At 41.9% G+C, this 26,546-nt stretch overlaps 2 protein-coding genes across 4 annotated transcripts in view; both read right to left on the bottom strand.

The window, feature by feature from the left end:
• The window catches only part of LOC139416424 (potassium voltage-gated channel subfamily KQT member 2-like), a 45,694-nt gene extending 20,603 nt beyond the window's left edge, over window positions 1–25,091 (bottom strand). For 2 of the 3 annotated variants that reach the window (XM_071165022.1, XM_071165025.1), the window contains exons 1-10: window positions 24,652–25,049; window positions 9,428–9,518; window positions 8,845–8,971; window positions 8,046–8,221; window positions 7,588–7,713; window positions 7,197–7,307; window positions 6,692–6,787; window positions 6,395–6,489; window positions 2,571–2,633; window positions 2,128–2,157 (exon numbers count right to left, since the gene is read on the bottom strand). In XM_071165022.1, the coding sequence (XP_071021123.1) occupies window positions 2,128–2,157; window positions 2,571–2,633; window positions 6,395–6,489; window positions 6,692–6,787; window positions 7,197–7,307; window positions 7,588–7,713; window positions 8,046–8,221; window positions 8,845–8,971; window positions 9,428–9,518; window positions 24,652–24,947 (1,211 nt within the window). In that variant the 5' untranslated portion in view covers window positions 24,948–25,049. Of the gene's footprint in view, window positions 1–2,127; window positions 2,158–2,570; window positions 2,634–6,394; window positions 6,490–6,691; window positions 6,788–7,196; window positions 7,308–7,587; window positions 7,714–8,045; window positions 8,222–8,844; window positions 8,972–9,427; window positions 9,519–24,651 lie in introns of all 3 variants that reach the window. The other variant, XM_071165024.1, reaches the window with a different exon arrangement.
• LOC139416425 (E3 ubiquitin-protein ligase TRIM39-like) lies at window positions 16,070–21,070 on the bottom strand. The gene is made up of 2 exons (XM_071165026.1): window positions 20,954–21,070; window positions 16,070–19,286 (listed from the first exon to the last, which is right to left on the bottom strand). Exon 2 carries the CDS (start codon window positions 19,282–19,284, stop codon window positions 17,617–17,619), a length of 1,668 nt encoding a protein of 555 aa, XP_071021127.1. The 5' UTR covers window positions 19,285–19,286; window positions 20,954–21,070; the 3' UTR covers window positions 16,070–17,616.
• Window positions 25,092–26,546: the final 1,455 nt, after the last annotated feature.

The raw sequence follows: 26,546 nt of genomic DNA, 5'->3' as shown, positions 1-26,546 counted from the left end.
TAGTAACCAAAAAACAAATCAAATTGTATGTAATATTTGAGATTCTTCAAAGTTAGTCACCCTTTACCTTGATGACAGCTTTGCACACTCTTGGCATTCTCTCAACCAGCTTCATAAGGAATGCTTTTCCAACAGTCTTGAAGGAGTTCCCACACATGCTGAGCACTTGTTGGCTACTTTTACTTCACTCCGTGGTCCAACACATCCCAAACCATCTCAATTGGGTTGAGGTCAGGTGATTATGGAGGCCAGGTCATCTGATGCAGCACTCCATTACTCTCCTTCTTGGTCAAATAGCCCTTACGCAGCCTGGAGGTGTGTTTGGGTCACTGTCCTGTTGAAATACAAATGATAGTCCCACTAAGCACAAACCAGATGGGATGGCCTATCGCTGGAGAATGCTGTGGTAGCCATGATGGTTAAGTGTGCCTTGAATTCTAAATAAATCATGACAATGTCACCAGCAAAGCACCCCCACACCACCTCCTCCATGCTTCATGTTGGAAACCACACATGCGGAGATCCTCCGTTCACCTACTCTGCGTCTCACAAAGACACGGCGGTTGGAACCAAAAATCTCAAATTTGGACTAATCAGACCAATCAGTCCATTTCTTGTGTTTCTTGGTCCAAAAAAATCTCTTCTTATTATAGGTGATTCACACAGTCTTTTCTGAACAAATGATGTTGAGATGTGTCTGTTACTTGAACTCTGTGAAGCATTTATTTTTGGGCTGCAATATGAGGTGCAGTTAACTCTATTGAACTTATCCTCTGCAGCAGAGGTAACTCTGGGTCTTCCTTTCCTGTGGCCGTCCTCGTGAGAGCCAGTTTCATCATAGTGCTTGATGGTTTTTGCAATTGCACTTTAAGAAACTTTCAAAGTTCTTGAAATGTTCTGGATTGACTGACCTTCATGTCTGAAAGTAATGATGGACTGTTGTTTCTCTTTGCTTATTTGAGCTGTTCTTAACATAATATGGACTTGGTCTTTTACCAAATAGGGCTATCTTCTGTATTCTACTCCTACCTTGTCACAACGCAAGTGATTGGCTCAAACACATTTGGAAGGAAAGAAATTCCACTACTGAACTTTTAACAAGGCACACCTGTTAATTGAAATGGATTCCAGGTGACAAGCTCATGAAGCTTGGTTGAGAGAATGCCAACAATGTTCAAAGCTGTCATCAAGGTAAAGGGTGGCTACTCTGAAGAACCTCAACTATAAAAAAAAAAACATTTATTTGTTTAACACTTTTTTGATTACTACATGATTCCATGGGTGTTATTTCATTGTATTAAAAATAGTAATAATTTCATTGTAGTAAAAATAAAATAAAAACCATTGAATGAGTAGGTGTCCAAACTTTTGACTGGTACGGTAGATTGATTTAAGGAACTCATCCTGCTTTCAAATTAATCTTGAAGGTTGTAATAGTAGAATGAACAAGGTACAATTTCGAAATTGGGTTGGGCACCATCAGTTATCCTCTTCACGTGTCAGCCATTGCCTACCTTAGAAAGCGACTGTATATATAACTTGTCAGGAATGTCCAGATCAACTAGCCCAAGTCAGGCAACTTTTTTTGCTAGTTTTTTTTTTGCCCGTAGATGTTGTTGTAAGGTTTGAGTCATTCAAATATCTCATGAATACACATTAGACACTGCAAGAAAATTAGCTTCAAAACTGCAACATTTTCTCTGCACCCCATGGCAAAACGTGTAGAATTACAGGAAAATAAGCTTTGAACCTGCACATATAGAGGTGTGTGAACAGTTCGTGTCACGAACGGTGCCTGTGCGCATAGAAATAGATGGATGTTTCCCAATGCTGGAAGGGGGGCCTGAATAAAAAAGTGTGGGAACCCCTGAGCTAGGGCACTGTGGGTAAATGTAAGGCCACTGTTCTTGAAGGAGGATCTTATCAAAAAGGTACATCCATATCTGACACACATTGTAAAAAAACAAGACTCATCAAAACCTCAGTCCTTTCTGCCCCGGGACACACACACACACACACACTCCCTCAAGAAGAGTGCCTCAGCAGCTTTGAGCAGAATTGAAGTAAAGCCAAAAGGGGGTAGAAGAAGTGTGTGGTAAAACAACAAAGGCTGGTTGAATAACAGACCTGGGGGAGGCTTCTGTCTGAGAGTCCTTCCTTTGTTTCCAGACAAATGAAAAAGACACACACAGAGACACACAGAGACACACACAGAGACACACACAGAGACACACACACATGCATTTCCGTGACAAATCCCAACGGGCAGCATTATTTTGGTTATTAAAGTCAGAGAGGTTAGGACAAGGGTGAATATCTGAAAAAGTCAACAGCAGTAGCTATATGTCATTAAGATCCTCAGGACTTAGCATTTGGGTAAGCAAGCACCTGTCAAGTAGCAAGGGGAAAAAAAGAGAAACAGAGTTGTCAAGGCACTGACTTAATCGGGTGATTAGCAGTAAGTAACTGCAGCCCTGAGACACCACGAGACTATGCATTCAGGTGAGATTCTCCAAACAGAAAGAATTCTCCATTCACATAATCATCCTCCTCCTACTGTATATTCAGACCTGCTGAAGGATTTGGCCTTCAGATTCCTCAGGAGGTCCAGTTGATTGAGGGGGGGTATGAGCCTGGAGAGAGAAGATGAGACGGTTTTCATGATCTTTTATACATCCCACTGGAAGGCTAGTGCATGTCTTTCTAAAAAAAAAAAAAATGACCTCTTAAGTTCAGTGGCCCTCTCGTCTGGAGCATTGAAGCTTAACATTATACTGTTTCAAAATAGAACCATTCCTTAGACACTGCTGCACAGAACACAGTACGTGGCTCTAAAATGAAATAAAAACCAGAAAGCTGCTTTGAGAAAGCCAAATATTGCAGCCTGCAGATTAATTTCCCAATGATTCCAACAGACTTAGAAGGTAAACAGAATGATTCATTTTCAAAGTAGCTACAGTGCCTTCAGAAAGCATTCATATGTCCTTGACTTATTCCTCATCTTGTTGTGTTACAGCCTGAGCTCAAAATGGATTCAATATTTTTTTTTCTCTCACCTATCTACTACACACAACAACCCATAATGGCAAACTGACATTTTAGATGAAAAAACAAATGAAATATCCAATTTATGTAAGTGTTTACACCCCTGAGTCAATACTTTGTAGAAGCACTTTTGACAGCTATTACAGCTGTGAGTCTTTCCACACCTGCATTGTGCAACATTTGCCCATTGTTATTTCAAAATTCTTCAAGCTCTGTCAAATTTGTTGTTGATCGTTGCTAGACAACCATTTTTAGGTCTTGCCATAGATTTTCATGCAGATTTAAGTAAAAACTGTAACTCAGCCACTCAGGAACATCTACTGTCTTCTTGGTAAGAAACTCCAGTGTAGTTTTGGCCTTGTGTTTAAGGTTATTGTCCTGCTGAAAGTTGAATTCATCTCCCAGTGTCTGGCGGAAAGCAGACTGAACCAGTTTTTCCTCTAGGATTTTGCCTGTGCTTAGCTCCATTCCGTTTATTTTTTTATCCTGAAAAACTCCCCAGTCCTTAATGATTACAAGCATGCACATTACATGGAATGGGTCCTCATATCCTAAAAAAGTTCTACAGCTGCACCATCGAGAGCATCCTGACCGGTTGCATCACCACCTAGTATAGAAACTGCTCTGCATCTGACCGTAAGGCACAAGAGGGTTGTGCGTACTGTCCAGTACATCACTGAGCCCAAGTTTCCTGACATCTAGGACCTATATACTAGGCGGTGTCAGAGGAAGACTCCAGTCACGCAAGTCATAGACTGTTCTCTCTGCTGCCGCACGGCGAGCGGTACCGGAGCGCCAAGTCTACAACCAAAAGGCTCCTTAACAGCTGCTACCCACAAGCCATAAGACTCCTGAATAGCTAATCAAATGGCAACCCGGACTATTTGCATTGCCTGCCCCCTTCCCCCAACCCTCTTCTATGCTGCTGCTACTCTCTGTTATTATATACGCATGGTCACTTTTATAACTCTACCTACAGTGGGGCAAAAAAGTATTTAGTCAGCCACCAATTGTGCAAGTTCTCCCACTTAAAAAGATGAGAGGCGCCTGTAATTCTCATCATATGTACACTTCAACTACTATGACAGACAAAATGAGAGAAAAAAATCCAGAAAATCACATTGTAGGATTTCTAATTTATTTATTTGCAAATTATGGTGGAAAATAAGTATCTGGTCAATAACAAAAGTTTATCTCAATACTTTGTTATATACCCTATGTTGGCAATGACAGAGGTCAAACGTTTTCTGTAAGTCTCCACAAGGTTTTCACACACTGTTGCTGGTATTTTGGCCCATTCCTCCATGCAGATCTCCTCTAGAGCAGTGATGTTTTTGGGCTGTTGCTGGGCACGGACATTCAACTCCCTCCAAAGATTTTCTATGGGGTAGAGATCTGGAGACTGGCTAGGCCACTCCAGGACCTTGAAATGCTTCTTACGAAGCCACTCCCATGCTTCACAGTAGGTATGGTGTTCTTTGGATGCAAGTCAGCATTCTTTGTCCTCCAAACACAACGAGTTGAGCTTTTACCAAAAAGTTATATTTTGGTTTCATCTGACCATATGACATTCTCCCAATCTTCTTCTGGATCATCCAAATGCTCTCTAGCAAACTTCAGACGGGCCTGGACATGTACTGGCTTAAGCAGGGGGACACGTCTGGCACTGCAAGATTTGAGTCCCTGCGGCGTAATGTGTTACTGATGGTAGGCTTTGTTACTTTGGTCCCAGCTCTCTGCAGGTCATTCACTAGGTCCCCCCGTGTGGTTCTGGGATTTTTGCTCACCGTTCTTGTGATAATTTTGACCCCACGGGGTGAGATCTTGCGTGGAGCCCCAGATCGCGGGAGATTATCAGTGGTCTTGTATGTCTTCCATTTCCTAATAATTGCTCCCACAGTTGATTTCTTCAAACCAAGCTGCTTACCTATTGCAGATTCAGTCTTCCCAGCCTGGTGCAGGTCTACAATTTTGTTTCTGGTGTCCTTTGACAGATCTTTGGACTTGGCCATAGTGGAGTTTGGAGTGTGACTGTTTGAGGTTGTGGACAGGTGTCTTTTATACTGATAACAAGTTCAAACAGGTGCCATTAATACAGGTAATGAGTGGAGGACAGAGGAGCCTCTTAAAGAAGAAGTTACAGGTCTGTGAAGCCAGAAATCTTGCTTGTTTGTAGGTGAACACATACTTATTTTCCACCATAATTTGCAAATAAATTCATAAAAAATCCTACAATGTGATTTTCTGGATTTTTTTCTTCTCATTTTGTCTGTCATAGTTGAAGTGTACCTATGATGAAAAGTATAGGCCTCTCTCATCTTTTTAAGTGGGAGAACTTGCACAATTGGTGGCTGACTAAATACTTTTTTTGCCCCACTGTACATGTACATATTACCTCAATTACCTTGACACTGGTGCTCCCACCCATTGACTCTGTACCAGTACCCCCTGTATATAGCGACGCTATTGTTATTTACTGATGCTCTTTAATTATTTGTTATTCTCATCTCTTACTTATTTCTTAAGGTTTTTTATATATGTATTTTTAGGTATTTTCTTAAAGCTGCAATGTTGGTTAGGGCTTTTAAGTAAGCATCTCACTGTTGAATTTGGCACATCTGACCAATAGAATTAGATTAGATTTGATTTGAGTTTTCCACAGACACCATGCATCATGTGAGGTGAAATGTGTATATTTGGGGAAGTGAGCACTCAGTTTGTTTGTTTGACCTGACGAAGATCCGTTTCAGATGGAAACGTCAATAAAGCGGTGAATTGGGAGCTTTAACAGTGTCCGGGTCTTCTTCTTCTTTAGTATTCTTTATTAGCCCAGCACCTATGTTTTTAAGGATGTGCGTATGACCACAGACTTTTCTATAAACAGTATTATTGCACACAGAGTGAGTACATGCAACTTATTACGTGACTTGTTAGGCACATTCTTACTCCTGAACTTATTTAGGCGTGCCGTAACAAACGGGTTGAATACTTATTGACTCAAGACATTACAGCTTTTCATTTTTAATACAATTTTGTAAACATTTCTAAAAACATAATTCCACTTCGGCATTTATGGGGTATTGTGTGTAGGCCAGTGACACAAAATCTCAATTTAAAATTCAGGCTGTAACAACAAAAATGTGGAAAAAGTCAAGGGGTGTGAATACTTTCTGAAGGCCCTGTATTAGTTGTGCTTTGAAAGCCCAGCAGTATGTCAAAATGAAAGGTATTAGAGTTCAACTTCAAATTGGAAAGCCAGACTGGTTAGTGTTATTTCAAGGATATAAATGGAATTTCATTTCCAGGATATAAATGTATATAAAGTATAAAGAACAGATATGGTCTGTACCTGTACATTGGGAGAGAAACGTTCTCCTCATAAAAATCCCACGTCGACAGCAGATCAGTCCGAGCGAGATTCGTAGCGTAAAATCGCCAAGCATTCTATTTGTGAGACAAATGGTGTTATTTGCGAGTGATGCAGACAATGTCATAATGCAGAGGATGTTCAATGACCCAACAGGTGATATATAATTCAATAAAATCAGTCAGAAAGAACCTGGTAAAAAAAATCTAGAATAAAGTAAAATGGTACACAATGTGTCAGTGGGTGTGTCCAGACTAAATGGTGGTGCGTGTTGGCCACCTGTATCAGACCAGCAGCAGGTTGGCGTCGCTTCTCAAAATGCTTCTGTCTGTGCTGCTCCTGGACCTTCAGAGCAAAACCAGACCCCAGGATACCCTGCGCATGTGAGTAGGTGTGGATAAAAGAGAACATTTACACACCGTCAGAATATCTCTACCCTCTTGAATATGAACACCTGAAACTAGAATGTAGGACTAACAGATTAAAACATAATAATAATGGTTATCGGAACGTTTTAAATGCAAGTGTTGTACCAGGCCATGTTTTGCCTAAGCAGAAGCGCACAATTGAAGAGCACAACAACTCTAAAGTGTACTAATGACACAGAACATTGCAAAATGTTCCGGAATATAACCATTGGAGTTCATGCACTTGGCCGTAAGGCTAGAACTGTGAGTAAAGGTTTTACATCTCCTTCATATTCAGAAACATAATACAGTTAAATTAAGTTGCCTTCTGCACCATGAGGGTTTGAATTAGCACCTACAACGTCCCTCAAACTTACAGCTGGGAGCGCAAAGAAAGCCACTCCTATCATACTGAACATTGCAGCCAGCAGACGTCCATTCCAGGTCTTTGGGAACTTATCCCCATAGCCTATGGTGGTCAGGGTGATCTAGAGAAAGAAGAGGCATTTTCAACAGCACCTACAGTAATGCATACCTTATATAATACAGTGGTCCGCCAAAGCTGGTAAGTCAAGACCCCATTCCACGACAATACATTATACTTTCACAAGTGACGTTATGGCTCAGTTTTAGATATGTATTTTGCTGGGTACTGCAGATAAATTAGGGAAATATATTATTGGAAAGCTAACTGTAAGTCTGTCCTAATAGAAACATACTATTCAATACCTTGTGCACTTTCTAATTTGGAAATATGATTGAACTTACCAGCCCCCACCACAGGGCATCAGCATAGGTCTCAAACATGTCGTTGTCATCTTTCTCGACCGAGTACACCAGGAAACTAGCCAGGATGAGACAGAGGAAGCCTATGTACCAAGCAGTGATAAGTTCCTGGAGAAGAGGAACAGAGCATCAGATATAGAATTTGGTAACACTTCATGGTATGTATACATTCATAAAGCCTTTATAAATAATACATATTAATATCGGCATCCACCAAATCCACCTTTTCGGATTATGACTGGACTATGTAATCAAATTCATGAAGACACAGTTTATTCAAATTTGTAGATTGATTTACTTCTACCCAATGCCTTTTACGTAGGCTTTTGATTGTTTTTTTTTGCAGAGCCTTCCTTCCAAATCTCATCTCGCGGGTGAGAAACCTGGGCTCCTGAGGCTAACTAAACCCCAGCTAAACATATAGCCTTTCTAGCGGTCACCTTGCTGTGGGCATAGACCACTGATCCTAGAAGTTTCCAGGTGCCCCCGCGCCGGTCCATCCGCAACATGCGGAGGATCTGCAAGAAGCGGAGACTGCGGATGGCAGAGGTGGCGAAGACATTTCCCTGGGAGCCAGCAGCCAGCACCGACACAGATGCTATCAAGACCATGATGTCTAGAGGAGGAAGGATATTCACATCATGTCAATGGTGTTCCATGCGCTCACACTCTCAAGCCCACGATGTCTGGGGAAGGAAGGGGATTCACATAATGTCAGCAGGGTTTCCATGGCAACCAGCATCACCAAACACTGTTGAGATTGTGTTGATAGTGTTCAATGATTACTGACATCCTCCAACACTGAGAAGCCGACCCCACATGACAATCCCATGAGGCACTATTCAGGTGTTGCTATTTAATAACATGGTAGTGAACAAAATTACTTCAGAGAATGTGACTAGTGAACTGGTGTAGTTCAACACAGCCTTGTTTTAGAATGTTGATGTTAGCTTTTCCTTTTCTTACATAAGGTATGGGAGACTTGAGAGAAACCGACTACCCTTAGAAATAGAAAAGTAATTTTTGGTTTAAAAAAAAAGTGCTTTATGTGAATAACGCTTATTTTTATGGAAATGAGAACAGCAAAGTCGGAGGAAGAGGTAGAGAGAGATAAAAGGAGAGAGTGAAGAGAAAGGAGAAAGAGGAGAGAAGACCAGGACAGGGGAGTTGTAAGCCAGAACAGAAGAAACATCCTGAAAAGTGAGAGGTAGAAGGAGAAGAAAGTCTTTCTGTTCTCACCGATAACACAGAAAGGCTTGCGGGCGAATTTCAGCCTTCCCCTCCATCCTCTGTAGCGACAGCAGCAGCCCGCCGCCCATATCCTCACAATGTACTCAACTCCAAACACCACGATGGTCACTATTTCCTGTGGTAATTGGGAGCAAATTCAGTGTGTGGGCCTTTGTTCTTTTCAAGTACTTCTGTACTTCCTTGCCCAACACCTGTTTTTGGGGGGATGTGCGTATGACCACACACTTCCCCATTTCCTGTGACACATCAAATCACAGATGTATTATACTGCCACTACACCCCAAATCTTATCATAGTGCAGTACCATGCGCAACACAACCAGATGGCTAGAGTAGCACTTGGGAACTACTTAAGATTCCGAAAAAAGATAAGTGACATAAAATATATGAGTGGCTATAATGTGAGAGATATGAACCCGAGAGAACATAATTCATTTTAGGATTACGTCGGATTTAAAAATACATATTGCACATATTTGATTGCGGCACACTTTGCCGTCTTGAGCATAAAACGAGCGTGGAAACCATGGACAGAGCACAGTACTTTTCAGAGCAGACCACCACATACATACCAGAATGTACAAGGCAGTCTCAGAACTGTTCTTGAACTCGTTGATGGTAGCGAAAACAGAGAGGATGAGACAGGAAAACACCAACAGGAAGCTGAAAGAAATAAGAGGACATTAAACTATAGGCTCCTGTTCAAATAATTCAGAAATGCATCCTTCCTTGCTTGAGGTAAACACACATCAATAAGCAATTGGATGGGTGTAAGCCAATGTCACCACCCTATTACTTACCAATCCATGACTCAAGGAAGGACGGGTTTATTTCTGAGGTATTCGAAAATGGCCTGGTAGAATCCCCCATAAATGCTACCCGAACAGCTGGCTAGCTGTCAACAGTCCTTGACCCGGGTGGTACTTTTAAACATAAGCCAATTCCCCCATCTGTACATTTATGGCTGTAGCCGGGGGGGTGGACTTATAGTAAGTGATTAATGACTGCAAAGGACACTGGGACCTGTCACAGCCTTGGTCATAGAGTTTAATAAGAAGATCTGCTTGAAACAGTTTACAATTTCATTCATAAAATGCATAAGTTAAACGTGCATGAAACAAGTTTGCAGTCAGTTGGACCTTTCACTAATAATAATAATACATGTACATACCCTGTATGTTGAAATTGTATTTGCGTATTTCACAAGCACACAAAATAATCACATTACTTTCACATGTAGCCTAACCTGTCAAACAAACTGGAAACTGCTTATCCTCAACTGGCAGCTTCATTAAATAGTACCCTCAAAACACCAGTCTCAACGTCAACAGTAAAGGGGCGACTCCAGGATGCTGGCCTTCTAGGCCAGTGTCTGTGTTCTTTTACCCATGTTAAACATTTATTTTTATTGGCCAGTCTGAGATATGTATTTTTCTTTGCAACTCTGCCTAGCAGTACAGCATCCCGGAGTCACCTCTTCACTGTTGATATTGAGACTGGTGTTTTGCGGGTACAATTTAATGAAGCTGCCAGTTGATGACTTGTGAGGCGTCTGTTTCTCAAACTAGACACTCTAATGTACTTGTCCTCTTGCTCAGTTGTGCACTGGGTCCTCCCACACCTCTTTCAATTCTGGTTAGAGACCGTTTGCGCTGTTCTGTGAAAGGAGTAGTACACAGAGTTGTACGAGATCTTCAGTTTCTTGGCAATTTCTCGCATGGAATAGCCTTAATTTCTCAGAACAAAAATAGACTGATGAGTTTCAGAAGAAAGGTCTTTGACTCTAGCCATTTTGAGCCTGTAATCAAACCCACAAATGCTGATGCTCCAGATACTCAACTAGTCTAACGAAGGACAGTTTTATTGCTTCTTTAAATCAGAACAACAGTTTTCAGCTGTGCTAATATAATTTCAAAGGGGTTTTCTAATAATCAATTAGCCTTTTAAAATGATAAACTTAGATTAGCTAACACAACGTGCTATTGGAACACAGGAGTGTTGGGTAATGGGCTTCTGTACGCCTACGTAGATATTCTATTCAAAATCAGCCGTTTCCAGCTACAATAGTCATTTACAACATTAACAATGTCTACAACTGTATTTCTGATCAATTTGAAAAAATAGATTTTCTTTAACAAACAAGGACATTTCTAAATGACCCAAACTTGCGAATGGTAGTGTATATTTCAGGATGTTGTGTATTCCTGGAAATTATCCCAATTCTTATAAACATTACAGTTTTAAAAACATTGCTTGTTAATTTTTTTTTTTTTAAGTGTTATTTTGTCACAAATTCAGCTGAGGGTAAATTTCTGTACTGAATGAAATATTACCACTCTCTCTTTAAAACAATGTCTATCTTTAAACACAATCACCCTTTTGGTCTTTTAATCATATTTTAACATGGGCTTAATACCTAACACTTTGTACTTTAATTTAACATAGGGCAGGCCCTGATACCTCATATCCCATAATGCCCGGGAAGGAAAAACTGGGCATTGGCTCAACTTACCCTAAGGCAAACATGGCTATTGGCTCAACTTACCCAAAGGCAAACATTTTGACTATATTACCCCAGACAGATACAAGGATGCTCTTTCATACTTGGTTTAGGACCTCATATTGAAGCTTAGAGATCCCAACTGATGTATAGAACACTCTTAAAATGATCAAAAATGTAGATACAAGCATCATGAAACCGTTTAACACATTAAATTAAGTTGACTTGAAAATCTGTTGTTTTTCCTCACCTAACTTGCTTACCACTTTTCCCATGTGGTTTCCTCCTTCAGAGTCCATGAAATGGTGACCTCTTCCTAAATATTTGGTCAAATGATTCATTTTGTGTATGGTTTCCGAGAGACAAGGATGGCTCATCTTACCCCACTCTCCCCTACTGTATATCCTATTGTGTACATACAGTGCCTTGCGAAAGTATTCGGCCCCCTTGAACTTTGCGACCTTTTGCCACATTTCAGGCTTGAAACATAAAGATATAAAACTGTATTTTTTTGTGAAGAATCAACAACAAGTGGGACACAATCATGAAGTGGAACGACATTTATTGGATATTTCAAACTTTTTTAACAAATCAAAAACTGAAAAATTGGGCGTGCAAAATTATTCAACCCCTTTACTTTCAGTGCAGCAAACTCTCTCCAGAAGTTCAGTGAGGATCTCTGAATGATCCAATGTTGACCTAAATGACTAATGATGATAAATACAATCCACCTGTGTGTAATCAAGTCTCCGTATAAATGCACCTGCACTGTGATAGTCTCAGAGGTCCGTTAAAAGCGCAGAGAGCATCATGAAGAACAAGGAACACACCAGGCAGGTCCGAGATACTGTTGTGAAGAAGTTTAAAGCTGGATTTGGATACAAAAAGATTTCCCAAGCTTTAAACATCCCAAGGAGCACTGTGCAAGCGATAATATTGAAATGGAAGGAGTATCAGACCACTGCAAATCTACCAAGACCTGGCCGTCCCTCTAAACTTTCAGCTCATACAAGGAGAAGACTGATCAGAGATGCAGCCAAGAGGCCCATGATCACTCTGGATGAACTGCAGAGATCTACAGCTGAGGTGGGAGACTCTGTCCATAGGACAACAATCAGTCGTATATTGCACAAATCTGACATTTATGGAAGAGTGGCAAGAAGAAAGCCATTTCTTAAAGATATCCATAAAAAGTGTTGTTTAAAGTTTGTCACAAGCCACCTGGGAGACACACCAAACATGTGGAAGAAGGTTCTCTGGTCAGATGAAACCAAAATTGAACTTTTTGGCAACAATGCAAAACGTTATGTTTGGCGTAAAAGCAACACAGCTCATCACCCTGAACACACCATCCCCACTGTCAAACATGGTGGTGGCAGCATCATGGTTTGGGCCTGCTTTTCTTCAGCAGGGACAGGGAAGATGGTTAAAATTGATGGGAAGATGGATGGAGCCAAATACAGGACCATTCTGGAAGAAAACCTGATGGAGTCTGCAAAAGACCTGAGACTGGGACGGAGATTTGTCTTCCAACAAGACAATGATCCAAAACATAAAGCAAAATCTACAATGGAATGGTTCCACATATCCAGGTGTTAGAATGGCAAAGTCAAAGTTCAGACCTGAATCCAATCGAGAATCTGTGGAAAGAACTGAAAACTGCTGTTCACAAATGCTCTCCATCCAACCTCACTGAGCTCGAGCTGTTTTGCAAGGAGGAATGGGAAAAAATGTCAGTCTCTCGATGTGCAAAACTGATAGAGACATACCCCAAGCGACTTACAGCTGTAATCGCAGCAAAAGGTGGCGCTACAAAGTATTAACTTAAGGGGGCTGAATAATTTTGCACGCACAATTTTTCAGTTTTTGATTTGTTAAAAAAGTTTGAAATATCCATCTTTATGTTTGAAGCCTGAAATGTGGCAAAAGGTCGCAAAGTTCAAGGGGGCCGAATACTTTCGCAAGGCACTGTATCTTACTACTAAGCATACTACTTCTTCTACTACTGGTTATTTTTGATAACTCTTATTATGTTTGATTATCAAACTGCAATGTTGTGGGAACTAGCACAAGCACTTCACCTTTTATGCCTTCTGTAAAACTGTGTACGTGACAAACAAAATTGGATTTTTATTTGATTTAAGGCGCTTCTCAGTTATACTAATTCCATCCTCTGTTGGCAGTTGCACACACTATTTATAAACTTCAGGTCAGTCTTAAGTTAACACAGTGTTGGTGTGCTGCCAGATCCTCTAACGATGCCATCAGCTTGCTGTGCCAAAGCTCTGTTGTGAGACAGTATTTATTGCTTCTGTCGCTTGGTCAGTACCACCCCCGAGAGTGAGAAATGCTCCAAGTCTGCAGACTGTAGTCCACATTCCTGCAGTTCTACAGAAACCACTTTTTCTAGGCCATCCCCACATAACCCAGTATAGTAGCTTTCACTGGGACTGTTCGAAACAGAATGGTGAATGTGATTTGGGGAGGGATAGGAAGAGGCAGGAATTGGGTGTGTGCTTGGAAATAGATGGACAGAGACTGGTCTTTGGGAAGCTTCTTTAGGTGAACCATTTTGGAGCTAATCCAATTCGGGGCTAATGGAGATGTCCTTACGAAAGCAGATTTGTGGGGAGGGGGGGGGGGGGTTTAACAGCAGCTTTCAGAAAATGAAGCAGTCTGGCTAGCTAGATAAATCACACAGCTATGCCGCAAGAGACAGTAAACGACACTCCCGACCTGCAGTATAAATCGTTTGGTCTTACAACCCCAGTGGTAGTCAGGAGAGTCTAGGCCACACACAGTCACTACATAAGCGTGTTTGGGTCTGAGAAAAGCACTAGACTAAACACATGACGAGCATACCTTAGAAAAGCCTCAATGTATAGACAGTGGAGCTTGAATGAAGATTATTTTATGAAACTTTTCACGTCTCCTTTTAAATTTCAACAGTAGCTCATTATAGCACACACACACCTGATGCTGCCAAGCTCATTAGCACTCCCTGACAAGCACAGCTGTAACTGGTCAATGCCTAATAAGAGGGGTGGAATAGAACACTTTCCAAAGCAGCCAACCAATTAGACACAGTAACATTTTTCATTCAAACAAATAGCCGCCAACAAGAGCGCAATCAACTTCCCTAGATAGTCACTTTTGTAGTGACAATACCTAATTAATAATGCCTAATAGTGGAATAGACAGTGTGCGATTACACTCACAGCATATGTGCAGTAGATACATTACTACTGTTTGTGCTGTACTGTGGATGAGAAGAGACAATGGATCTGGTCACCTTGCGATAGAGCCACACACACACAAGTCAATAGAGCTCAATTTCCGTAACATCTCCGCTATTGCAAGATTGGCATTACTACTAAAGATACATTAGAGAGAAAATCACATTAATTAATTCCTGATTGTGCCTATACATAAAGGCACCTTGGCATCGCTCTGCTTGTTGCCGGATGTCTCGAAGTTTTCACGCGAGACAGGAATTGATAAACAATATGGAAATGGTTTCTTGGAACCCGAAAGAGCTGCACTTTCACTCAGTTGCAGATAAAGAAACATTGATCTGCCCCGCTCAGCAAGATGTCCAGACCCAGACATGTATATCTGCCTGGCTGGGTCTATGAGGACTTTAAGAGTGCAGTTGAAGCAGATTCCCCCAGATGACTTACCAGATGGGGAAGAAAGGGCCCCAAAGCAACATCCAGGCCTTCTGAGACTAAAACTGCCAATTGCAACCAATAGAAGCCAAACTGAGGTATACAATGACAGAGGAAACACAGTAGCAATACACTTTTTTTTTACTAAAACAATTGTCTGTTATGCTAAAAAATGTATATATTTAATGCAAGTGCTGCACTTCTGCTACTATTGATTATTGTGGAGACATGTGATGAAGGTTCTGAAGGAGCCCATCTGACACACAGTGCAGATACTATAGTGTTGCTAACATACCAAATATTTTCCTGTGTTCCTTAATGAAAATTAAGTAATTTCCTCTTAACAGTCCATGGATTTGTTGTTGGAGGACCATTTTATGATGAAAAGGACACTAAATATGATTCAGAATTAATTTAATACGAATTGGGCTGGTTAAGAGAATCAACCAATTACTTTACATCTGAATGGACAAAGCCATTGATTACGTGACACCATTCATTCCTATGTGTAGACTCGATAGCGAATTTGAAGCACTATTAGTGGATACTCACACTGCTCTCCAGGCAGGTCTGCCAGTTTTAACTAGCAGAAGTGACTTTTCATAGCAAGTTAGGATAATCTATGCAGCAGGCTAGGAAAATGAACGCCGTAGGTTAGTAGAATTAGGTTACGGTTAGGAAAAGGGTTAAGCTTGCTAAAACGCTAAAATTGTCTACCGATACGAATCAAACAAATCTAGCTATGACCAGGCCTGCCATCAGAAATCTTGGTTTCCCACCTATGCGATTCTGCACATTTGAAGCCAAAGAAGTTGGTTAAGATATCTCAGGTGGGCTACTCCATGAGCTACTCCAGGAAGTGACGTTGCAGGCAAACTCAGTGCTGCCCCCTCTCACCGAGTATCTTAAGTTGGAGGCCGAACGGGGTACTGCATTCTGCCATTAGCAACTAAAAACTTATTCTGCTAATAAAAATAATAACTTAAAATAATTGGTTCAAGAACATACATCTGGTGTAATAGAAGCAATTATTGGTACCAAGACTGTTTTCAAATGTATTTATCTTTTTATTTTTGTACACAAAGATTGACCATGAATATTGCCTTCTTCCCATTCACTACAATGGGGGATAATGTTTTCTGCAAACTGCCTGCAGTACTGTGGTCGGCCTTGAACTTTGTGGCTTCAATGAGAGGGGGCAGTCCTTCTCCCTTGGAATAAACACCAAATAAGAATACGTGCTGAATGTTTATTTGATAACAGGACATTGATTTGTCGTTCAAACCTTTTTTGCTAAATTCCAACATTAAAGGACGGTGTAATTACGGTTAACATCATTTCAAACATCAATACTCTGCAGGCTGCAGAGCATCTCCAACCACTTTGTACACTTTGGAATATTTAAAAGAGTCCAACTCATGCACCTGTGTAAACTGTCATAAAGCACTGTGGCATTTATTTTTTCTATTTTAAGAAAAACGCCCAACAAAACCTTTCACCTCACCCCAAAACGTACCCTCCAAATATACAGAGCAGTACTCCCTCTCCAGTAGCCCATTGATTATACACATATCATCGTTACGCATTTCAAGGAAATTAATATCAAGGTAACTGCCAAAATACTTGAGTAAATAAGGGATATGAAACATATTGAAAGCAGGTGTTTCTACACAGGTGTGGTTCCTGAGCTAATTAAAGGTAGACTCAGCGATATGATATGAGTAAACGGCATAGTGAGTACATTTCTGCAACAACTAAGAGCGTTGAAGTGTGAGGCTCAACTTCTCGGCTGTTTTAGTCCCGTGGCTATTACATTGTGAACAGTGTGAAGTGAACCCATGCACAGATACTGTCTGTGACTGTGTGAGAGCAAAGTCTTGCATCTCTCTCATCTGAATATCTGCGGTGATGCTTGTGGCAACGTCATTTCTGAGTCTCACGTTAAGCAAATTAACATCCCCATCATGCTTAGGGAAATGATTAAAAATGCTGGGCAGGCCATTATTTTGGCTGCCATGCCTATGCCCCCATCCACAGGGCACAAGTGGTCACTGAATGTTTTGATGAGCATGAAAACAATGTAAATCATATGACATGGCTGTCTCAGTCACCAGATCTCAACCCAATTTAACACTTACGGGAGATTCTGGAGCGACGCCTGAGACAGCATTTTCCACCACCATCATCAAAACCCAAAATGATGGAATGGTGTTACATCCCTCCAGTTGAGTTCCAGGCACTTGTAGAATCAACGCCGAGGTGCATTGAAGCTGTTCTGGCTCGTGGTAGCCCAACGCCCTATTTAGACACTATGTTGGCGTTTCCTTTATTTTGGCAGTTACTTATATATGCCACAGAGAAAAATAGGCAAAATAATAATGAATTCCTACATGATTGTGGAGGTAAAATATATGTTTTTGTATGAGGGGGACTTTGTCCATTCAATCTAAATGAAAAGCTAAAAAAAAACATTGTCAGTTGCACGCCTGATTAGACACCTAACTTTCTCACTGTGTCATTCCAATGCTGTGACCATTTTCGAAAAGCTGTATAGAAGTATCAACAATCACTTGACTGAATCAATTGCTGAAATCTAAGGTGTATCATCGAGAGATAAAATCTCATACTGATTGACGGACATGATCGGACAAATGATCAATGGGGCAGAGTTTTTATCATCCTTATTTATGCCTGTAAAGAGGTATGGGTAGAGTCTCTCAGTGAAGGTGCAGACGGTGAAAGAGTAGATATGAGACCCGGCCTCCACATCATAAAAGGAGACCTCCCCCTCCTCATAATCCACAAACACCCCCACCTTCTGAGGCTCCTCTGACAGAGAGAGAGGGACACTGGGCCCAGCGTGAGCCATGTACTCATCCCCATTCATCAGCCCAACAGTCCAGTATCCATTCACAGGACTGGGCTGTACATTCCCCTTCCTGTTGATGGACTCTCTGGCCACTCCCAAAGCCCACCTAGTCTTCCCCTCCACCTGCACCTCAAAGTAAAATCTCCCAGAGGCGAAGCCTTCATTTCCTAGTACACAGGGTACAGGATCAAACCTCTTTGGGTTGTCAAGGAAGAGCTTTTGTCTGTGTCCTAGCTTCACCTGTTTCCCATCCTCAGACAAAATGAGTTTGGGATTTGCCGTATCAGAGTCCAGAGTCACATCCACAGCTGACTGCTGCATTCTCTCCAGCTCGGTCTCACACAACTTCTCAATCTCTTCATAAAGCGTCTCCTCCAGTTGAGACACAGCTCTCCTAAGGGTCCCGACCCACAAACCGCTGTGAACCCTGATCTCAGACCAGTCCTTGGTGCGTGGAAGGGTGCAAAGCGATGGAGAGCTCTGGAGGACGTGGAGGTGGTCCTCTGTGTTTGACAGCTTCTGCAGATCAGTGAGTCTCCTTTGTAGTTCAGTGATTTCCTGATCCAGCTCTTTGATGAGCCCTTCAGCACGCCTCTCTGCTGCTTTCTGTTTCACCTCAATCACCTCAATGAACTCAGCCTGGCTATTCTCAATAGCGCGCACCAGAGTAGTGAAGACATGCACGCTATCTTCTATCTCTCTCTCTGCACCCCTCTTCCTGAGTGCTATTGAGTGTTCCATCTGCTTCACCTTCTGCAGTCTGTCCTTGATCATCCTCTGCACTTTTCCCTTGGTTTCCCACAGTAGACTCTTCCTCACTCCACTCTCTTCCTCTATGGGGACAGTCTTGTGGAACTTGTGGTCTGTCTCAGTGCAGAACTGACACACACAGGTCTGGTCGCTCCTACAGAACAACTCCAGGGGTCGTTGGTGCTTCTCACACACCCTGTCATCCAGGTTCTCCACAGGGTCAATTAGCTTGTGTTTCTTGAAGGAAGCAACTCTCTGATGAGGCTCTAGGTGAGTCTCACAGTAAGAAGCCAGACAAACCAGGCACGACTTCAAGGCCATGAACTTCCTCCCAGTGCAGACATCACAGGCCACTTCTCCAGGCTTGGCGGGGTGCTGTTTGAGTGTGCTGTCAGCTGGAGCTAGCTTCCGGACGTGGGCGGCCATTTCAGAAATAAAAGTATTGACACTGAGATCTGGTCTCTGTTCAAAAGCCTTTTTACACATTGGACACTTGCATAGCCCCTTAGCGTTCCAGTACACTCCGATACAGGCCATGCAGAAGTTGTGTCCACACGGGATGGAGACTGGGTCAGTGAACACATCTAGACAGATAGAGCACTGGAACTGCTCTTCAGACAGGAGACTGTTGGAGGAAGCCATAGCTGAAAGAGGCCAAAAAACATGTTATTATTTTCATGTGTCAATATCAGTCAGTGGAGGCTCCTCAGAGGAAGAAGGGGAGGACCATCCTCCTCAGTGAATTTCATAAAAATAGTGAAGTTAATCCTTTTTAAAGAAAACTATAGTAAAAATATTCACGTCACAAAATAACTGATTAATCACACTGTTTTGCAATGAAGGTCTACAGTAGCCTCAACAGCACTCTGTAGGGTAGCACCATGGTGTAGTCAGAGAACAGCCTAGCTCCATCCACTTCTGGGTACATTGACTTCATTACAAAACCTATGAGGCTCATGGTTCTCACCCCCTTCCATAGACTTACACAGAAATTATGACGACTTTCGGAGGACGTCCTCCAACCTATCAGAGCTCCTCCAGCATGAACTGACATGTTTTCCACCCAATCAAAGGATCAGAGAATGAGTCTAGTACTGAAAGCATAAGCTACAGCTAGCTAGCACTGCAGTGCATAAAATGTAGTGAGTAGTTGACTCAAAAGAGTGAGAAAGACAATCGTTGAACAGTTTAGAACAAATTAATTTCTTCAAAAATTGAAGGAGACGCAAAAGAGAGAGAATGCAATATTCTATTTTTTCCCACTTTCACTTACTTAGCTAGATAATGCAGCTAGATAGTTTAGCCTACTCAAACACCTGGCTCAAACAGAGGGATGCTATTTTAGCTAGCTGGCAATGACTATCCAACACCGGAACTCTTCCAAGTCAAGGTAAGCTTTTGGTTTTAATAATTTATTACCACTGGGGCCTGCCAGTGTAACTGCTAAACTGCTCACTGTACTGCATGATTGTAACAGGTTTACTAATGCGTTAGTTCCATTAGCTATGTTGACTATGACGTTACTTGAGGTAATATGGTGAGAATAATGTAGGCTGTGTGTAGCGGTTAGCGGTTATGATATGAAGTTGTGTCTTGGAAAGGTATTTTCATTTGTCACAGACAGCTGATGTGCTGTGCATTGAAGTCCACACGCGAAGGGAAAAGGTGAGGAGGAGAGCGCGTAGATGTGAGAAGGAATACAGCGAGCTGTTTGTATGTGCTATGAAAGTGAACTGTGTTTACGTGTGATCAGGGTTCTATTCATTCCGCCGAGTCGGTTGAAAAACGTTTCTAAAACGGAAGCAAACTGAACGAAACAGGGATGAACATACCTGAATTTGTCCAATAGAAACTCTTGTTTGCAACTGTAGGACAAATAATTACACCCTAAATCAGCTAGATGCAAGCAAGAGTGTGCAAAGTGGTATTGAATGTGTCAATGTATTGAATGGCTGTCCATGTGTCACTGGCTGTCAGGTAAATTTTAATTCATTCATAAGCTGGGTATAGGGAAAATTTGAGTATCATGTAGGAGCCTGAATGGAATATGAATAACAGTCATCCAATATGTGGTTATAGAAATAAGGCCATGTTCATAATTTAAACTTTTTTTTTTAATCGTCCTCCCTCATCTTAAACGGCACCGACCGCCACTGATATCAACCCGTGTAGTAACGTCAAACTATACTATTTTAACCATTCTTTAACATATTATATCATGAGAGTCAAAAGCAGACAGGATAATAATTAGGGCTGTCATTTGTTTAGTGTCTAATCTTGTCCAGGCAAAGCTCTTAATTTTTCTACTCACCTCAGTGTGCAGTATGTTGTTGACTGTTCGTTCTCCTCTTCGGATCAGAGAAAAAGGATAACAGTGACTGGGGATTTGGTACAGTTACGTGGATATACTCTTAAGTTTCACTTCAGCAAAATTACGTAGTAAGCCCCTCCCTTCTCCATAGTGATGACTAACCTCTGCTCTTAAAGGAATACTGCTTTAAATAAGGTGTATATTTCATTTTACCACACAGATGCCAACTGATAAGGTTTTTGTGTTCAAGAATATTGTATAAACATAATATCATTGTGCCGACATTGTAGCTGTAGCTGCTTCTAGGCTAGATTGAACAGACTCAAATGAGATGCTCAAAAGCTACTGCTAATGCTCATGTTCTGTGTTAGAAAAAGTTACCTGCCCATACAAACACACAGGAGATTTTGGAAGGTACTGTTGTAGTCGTAAGATGATGTAAACGAGTTTTAATGACTCCAACCTAAGTGTTTCAACCACCATGTTGTCATGGCTTTAGAAGCTTCTGATATACTAATTTACATCATTTGAGTCAATTGGAGGTTTATCTGTGGATGTATTTCAAGGCCTACCTTCAAACTCAGTGCCTCTTTGCTTGACATCATGGGAAAATCAAACGAAATCAGACCTCAGAAAAAAATTGTGTCTCCTAAAGATGAACGTACTTTGGTGCGAAAGGTGCAAATCAATCCCAGAACAACAGCAAAGGACATTGTGAAGATGCTGGAGGAAACAGGTACAAACGTATCTATATCCACAGTAAAACGAGTCCTATATCGACATAACCTGAAAGGCCGCTCAGCAAGGAAGAAGCCACAGCTCCAAAACCGCCATAAAGAAGCCAAACTACGGTCTGCAACTGCACATGGGGACAAAGATCGTGCTTTTTTGAAAAAGGTCCTCTGGTCTGATTAAACAAAAATAGAACTGTTTAGCCATAATGACCATCATTAGGTTTGGAGGAAGAAGGGGGAGGCTTGCAAGCCGAAGAACACCATACCAACCGTGAGGCACGGGGGTGGCAGCATCATGTTGTGGGGGTGCTTTGCTGCAGGAGGGACTGGTGCACTTCACAAAATAGATGGCATCATGAGGTAGGGAAATTATGTGGATTTATTGAAGCAACATCTCAAGACATCAGTCAGGAAGTTAAAGCTTGGTCGCAAATGGGTCTTCCAAATGGACAATGACCCCAAGCATACTTCCAAAGTTGTGGCAAAATGGCTCAAGGACAACAAAGTCAAGGTATTGGAGTGGCCATCACAAAGCCCTGACCTCAATCCCATAGAACATTTGTGGGCAGAACTGAAAAAGCGTGTGCGAGCAAGGAGGCCTACAAACCTGACTCAGTTACACCAGCTCTGTCAGGAGGAATGGGCCAAAATTGATCCAACTTATTGTGGGAAGCTTGTGGAAGGCTACCTGAAACGTTTGACCCAAGTTAAACAATTTAAAGGCAATGCTACAAAATACTAATTGAGTGTATGTAAACTTCTGACCCACTGGTAATGTGATGAAAGAAATAAAAGCTGAAATAAATCACTCTCTCTACTATTATTCTGACATTTCACATTCTTAAAATAAAGTGGTGATCCTAACTGACCTAAGACAGGTCATTTTTACTAGGATTAAATGTCAGGAATTGTGAAAAACTGAGTTTAAATGTATTTGGCTAAGGTGCATGTAAACTTTCGACTTCCACTGTACATATACAGGTCTTAACATGCAGTGCCCATGGACTATCCCTTGACTGACACTCTCCTGGTTGAGAAATGGGGCACAGTGTGGAATTTGTTGTTGTTTAAAAATGGACAAGCCCTCTCTTGTTTTCGCTTTGACTGGTGTTGGAACACTGACAGGATAGAAGAGGAGGTAAGATGTCCTCAGAGAGAGCGCACAAGAGAGAAAGAGGGAGTGAGATAGAGAGAATACCACCACTTCCAAGTATTGATCCTTCACACATAAAATCCCAATAAGACCATAGACCGAGCCTAACATTTCTGGATTGTACATCAAGACCAGCATGCAGCTGGCTAGCCGACACAAATATGAGCAAAGTTTTGCTTCAGCTCCTGGAAGAAGAAGATGGAAAACAAGACAAAGTGCCATCTCTGCATTTCGAGATGTGATAGAAAACCCTTGCAGGAGGACAAGATTTGACTGAAGACAGCACATGCCAGTTATATAAATCAGCTGGCCTGAACGTAAAACAAGACTAAATAGATTAAATGAGGTGGATGGTATAAATGATGCATCACGGCGAGCACACAAATGGGATAGAAGCAGAGCTGTAGTTGCTTTACTAGCTCCCATTTTGAGAGGGTGGATACCGTGTATACATTCACAGGTGCCTTGATACCATCTTGCTAGGAGGTCCACTGCATTTTCACTATGGGCTTTCGGGCTTCCACAGCAGTCATGTGATTAGAATTCAACAGCCTATTTAACCTGCCATTGTGGCGTGTGTGGGTTGCCTTTGACACAAGCACGATGTGCTAACAACATAGATCCTGTCTAAACGAGAATTTGATTGGAGGCATTGGTAACATATCACATGCCTATAGGCTACATGCTTACCATATAAGATGACAGCTTACTACATGGAAGTAAGGCATTGTCTAGGTTAGATGATCCTCTACGAGTCTACTACCCACTAGCAGCTAATTTCAATGATGACCCCCAAAAGCTAACCAGGGTCAAATGAGGGTTGAGCTTTGAGTAGCTGTTACAGTATCCCATTATTAATGGTTGACGACAACCCCAACAGGCAAGACTCAGTTAGGCTACTGTAAGTGTATTTTAACGAGGCAAATTTTGGGGTATTCAATTTCTGAGATTTGTACACAGATTTCCTAGCTTTGTTCCAATTTCAGCACGTAGGCCTACTACACAACAAAGCTGGCTCTTCATTAAATAGGTCTACAAACAAATGAAGCAGTTAAGGTGCAGAGCAACTTCATGCCATCACAATCGCTCATTAGGCCTGTACAATGTATCCGATTTTAACTAGAGCCTCAGCAGTGAAGTCCCAGGGTGCTGGACGCCCTCATAACTACTACACTGATCAATTTGAATGACTCAGAGACAATGACTTGCTTGCTTGCGCGTTAGTCTAATACATTTGGCAATATACTTTTTTGGTTGATGCGGTTGTCATGCATATTTCCTGATACAGTGCCGCTTAGTATCGAGAAGCGTGTGTGTATGTGTTGGCCCGCCGGACTATACAGGCCATGCATGACTGCAACGTCAATTAGTTAAAGTATAGACGCCGCACGGGAGCTGTCCATCAGGAAAAGGTGCTGAAAGAAAATAGGAGCGCCAATTGGAGAGGGGGGGGGGGGGGGGGGTGCGGGTTACTAAAGGTTTGGCACAAAGTTGGCAAATAGGCCTGCTATGCATGTGAATGATTGCATGGATGTTATGCAGGGGGTGGATTAGCCTAAATATTGTTTCCCTATGCAGATAAGGGCTGTGGTGGTGGTGATTCACACTAGTCTACTCCTGCTCAACCCTTTTTTATCTGCAGAAAACGCATCACTGAAGAACAATGGCTACAAGTCCAACTTCACACCCCAAATACCTACGCATGATATGTCTTACCCCAACCTATGGCACTACATTCGGGGCCACATAATATTAATCATGCTTGTCTAGCCTCTAGACTGTTCCATATCCGAGTAGCTTGGTATACTTACACATAAGCGTGGTAAATAAACGCCCATCCCCGCGGTCTTTCAAGTGCATTATATAGAAAATTCTGTAGTTTCCTATAGCTGGGGTTTTTCTTCGGCGTTCTCCCACCTCTTATTGCACTGGACCTCCGTCTGCATAGGATACTGGTCCGCTTTGTGCTTTCCGAGCCCGCAATCAGCTGCGCCCCGTCCCTGCTAGATTCGGGAGCCCCGGGGTCCAATCCGACAAAGCCGACTTTGTGCTTCTTCTCTCCGGCTTGAGTTGGGTAAACCCCACCGTTAACATTTTTCTGCACCATTCTAAAGTCGAGGTGACTCAAACCGGGAGTTTTCAATCTCGTTGCGGGTTGGCATCACTGGTGAGTGTTGTGTGTGCTCGTAAATGCAGTCGGTGTCCCTCTGGAATAGCAATTGCAATGTCCATGCGATTGCGAATCTGCAATGTGTAGCCTATACTGTATAGGCTTCTCTCTCAGCTCCTTCCGGCCATCTGACAAGCTTGGGTAGGGGGAAATGCGCTTTAAATATTTAACAATCTATACACGTAGGCCTAAGCTAAATTATATAAAAAATGTATATACTTAACAAAAATATAAATGCAACATGTAAAGTGTTGGCCCCATGTTTCATCAGCTGAAATAAAACATCCTCAATTTTCCATAAACAAAAAAAGCTTATTGCTCTCAAATTTTGTGCAGAGATTTGTTTACATCCCTGTTAGTGAGCATTTCTCCTTTGCCAAGATAATCCATCCACTTGACAGGTGTGGCATATCAAAAAGCTGATTAAATAGCATGATCATTACACAGGTGCACCTTGAGACATCTGTTGCATTGCGTTGTGTGACAAAACTGCACATTTTAGAGTGGTCTTTTATTTTCCCCAGCACGAGGTGTACCTGTGTAATGATCATGCCGTTTAAAATCAGGACTGGCCATCAGGGCCTCAGGGCCTGATTCCTCTCGAGATTTCTTCTTAGGTTCCTGCATTTCTAGGGAGTTTTTTCTAGACACTGTGCTTCTACATCTGCATTGCTTGCTGTTTGGGGTTTTAGGCTGGGTTTCTGTATAGCACTTTGTAACTTCGGCTGACGTAAAAAGGGCTTTATAAATATATTTGATTGATCAGCTTATTGATATGCCACACAATAAAAGGCCACTCTAAAATGTGCAGTTTAGTCACACAACGCCACAGATGTCTCAAGTTGGGGGCTTGGGCAATTGGCATGCTGAGTGCAGGAATATCCACCAGAGCTGTTGCTAGAGAATTTAATGTTCATTTCTCTACCATAAGCCGCCTACAACGTTGTTTTAGAGAATTTGGCATTACGTCTAACATGCCTCACAATCACAGACCACGTGCAACCACGCCAACCCAGGACCTCCACATCTGGCATTCTTCACCTGCGGGATCGTCTGAGACCAGCAACCCGGACAGCTGATGTAACTGAGGAGTAATTCTGTCTGTAAGAACGCCATTGTGAGTGGAAAAACTGGCAAATGGATGGTTTAGGATGACCTTAGAACTTGCTAATTTAAAGTCTAAGTTGTAAACAAGATTCATGTATGCAAATACAGAGGCCTCAATGGATTGTTAAGAAATTCTAAAAGGATTCATTCCAATATCCCTCTTTGCCATCATTCAAGTATTGCTCCTCAGTCAACACTCCCTTCAAGTTATGACAGGGTAGAGCATAGCCTCAGGCTTTCACAATATCTTGCACACAGGTAATGCAAAGTCTTCCTTAGTCAAGAAAATAGAAACAAACCTAATCATCCTGTATGTTGCTTCCCTAACATGTTCACAGTTGGGATTGAGAGTAAAGTATACATGCTACAGCAGTAAGGCTCCCTCCCTGAATATCTTATTAAGGTAAGTCTTGGAGGGCCCCTGTATGG

The sequence above is a fragment of the Oncorhynchus clarkii genome, chromosome 9 (genome assembly GCF_045791955.1).
Source record: "Oncorhynchus clarkii lewisi isolate Uvic-CL-2024 chromosome 9, UVic_Ocla_1.0, whole genome shotgun sequence".
Lineage (NCBI taxonomy): Eukaryota > Metazoa > Chordata > Actinopteri > Salmoniformes > Salmonidae > Oncorhynchus > Oncorhynchus clarkii.
The sequence above is the reverse complement of the archived record's forward strand: the minus strand, read 5'-3'. Positions and strand labels throughout refer to the sequence as shown.

Bases quoted from the DNA above. Each gene is read 5' to 3' on its own strand.
- LOC139416425 (XM_071165026.1), bottom strand. From the start codon at position 19,284: ATGGCTTCCTCCAACAGTCTCCTGTCTGAAGAGCAGTTCCAGTGCTCT.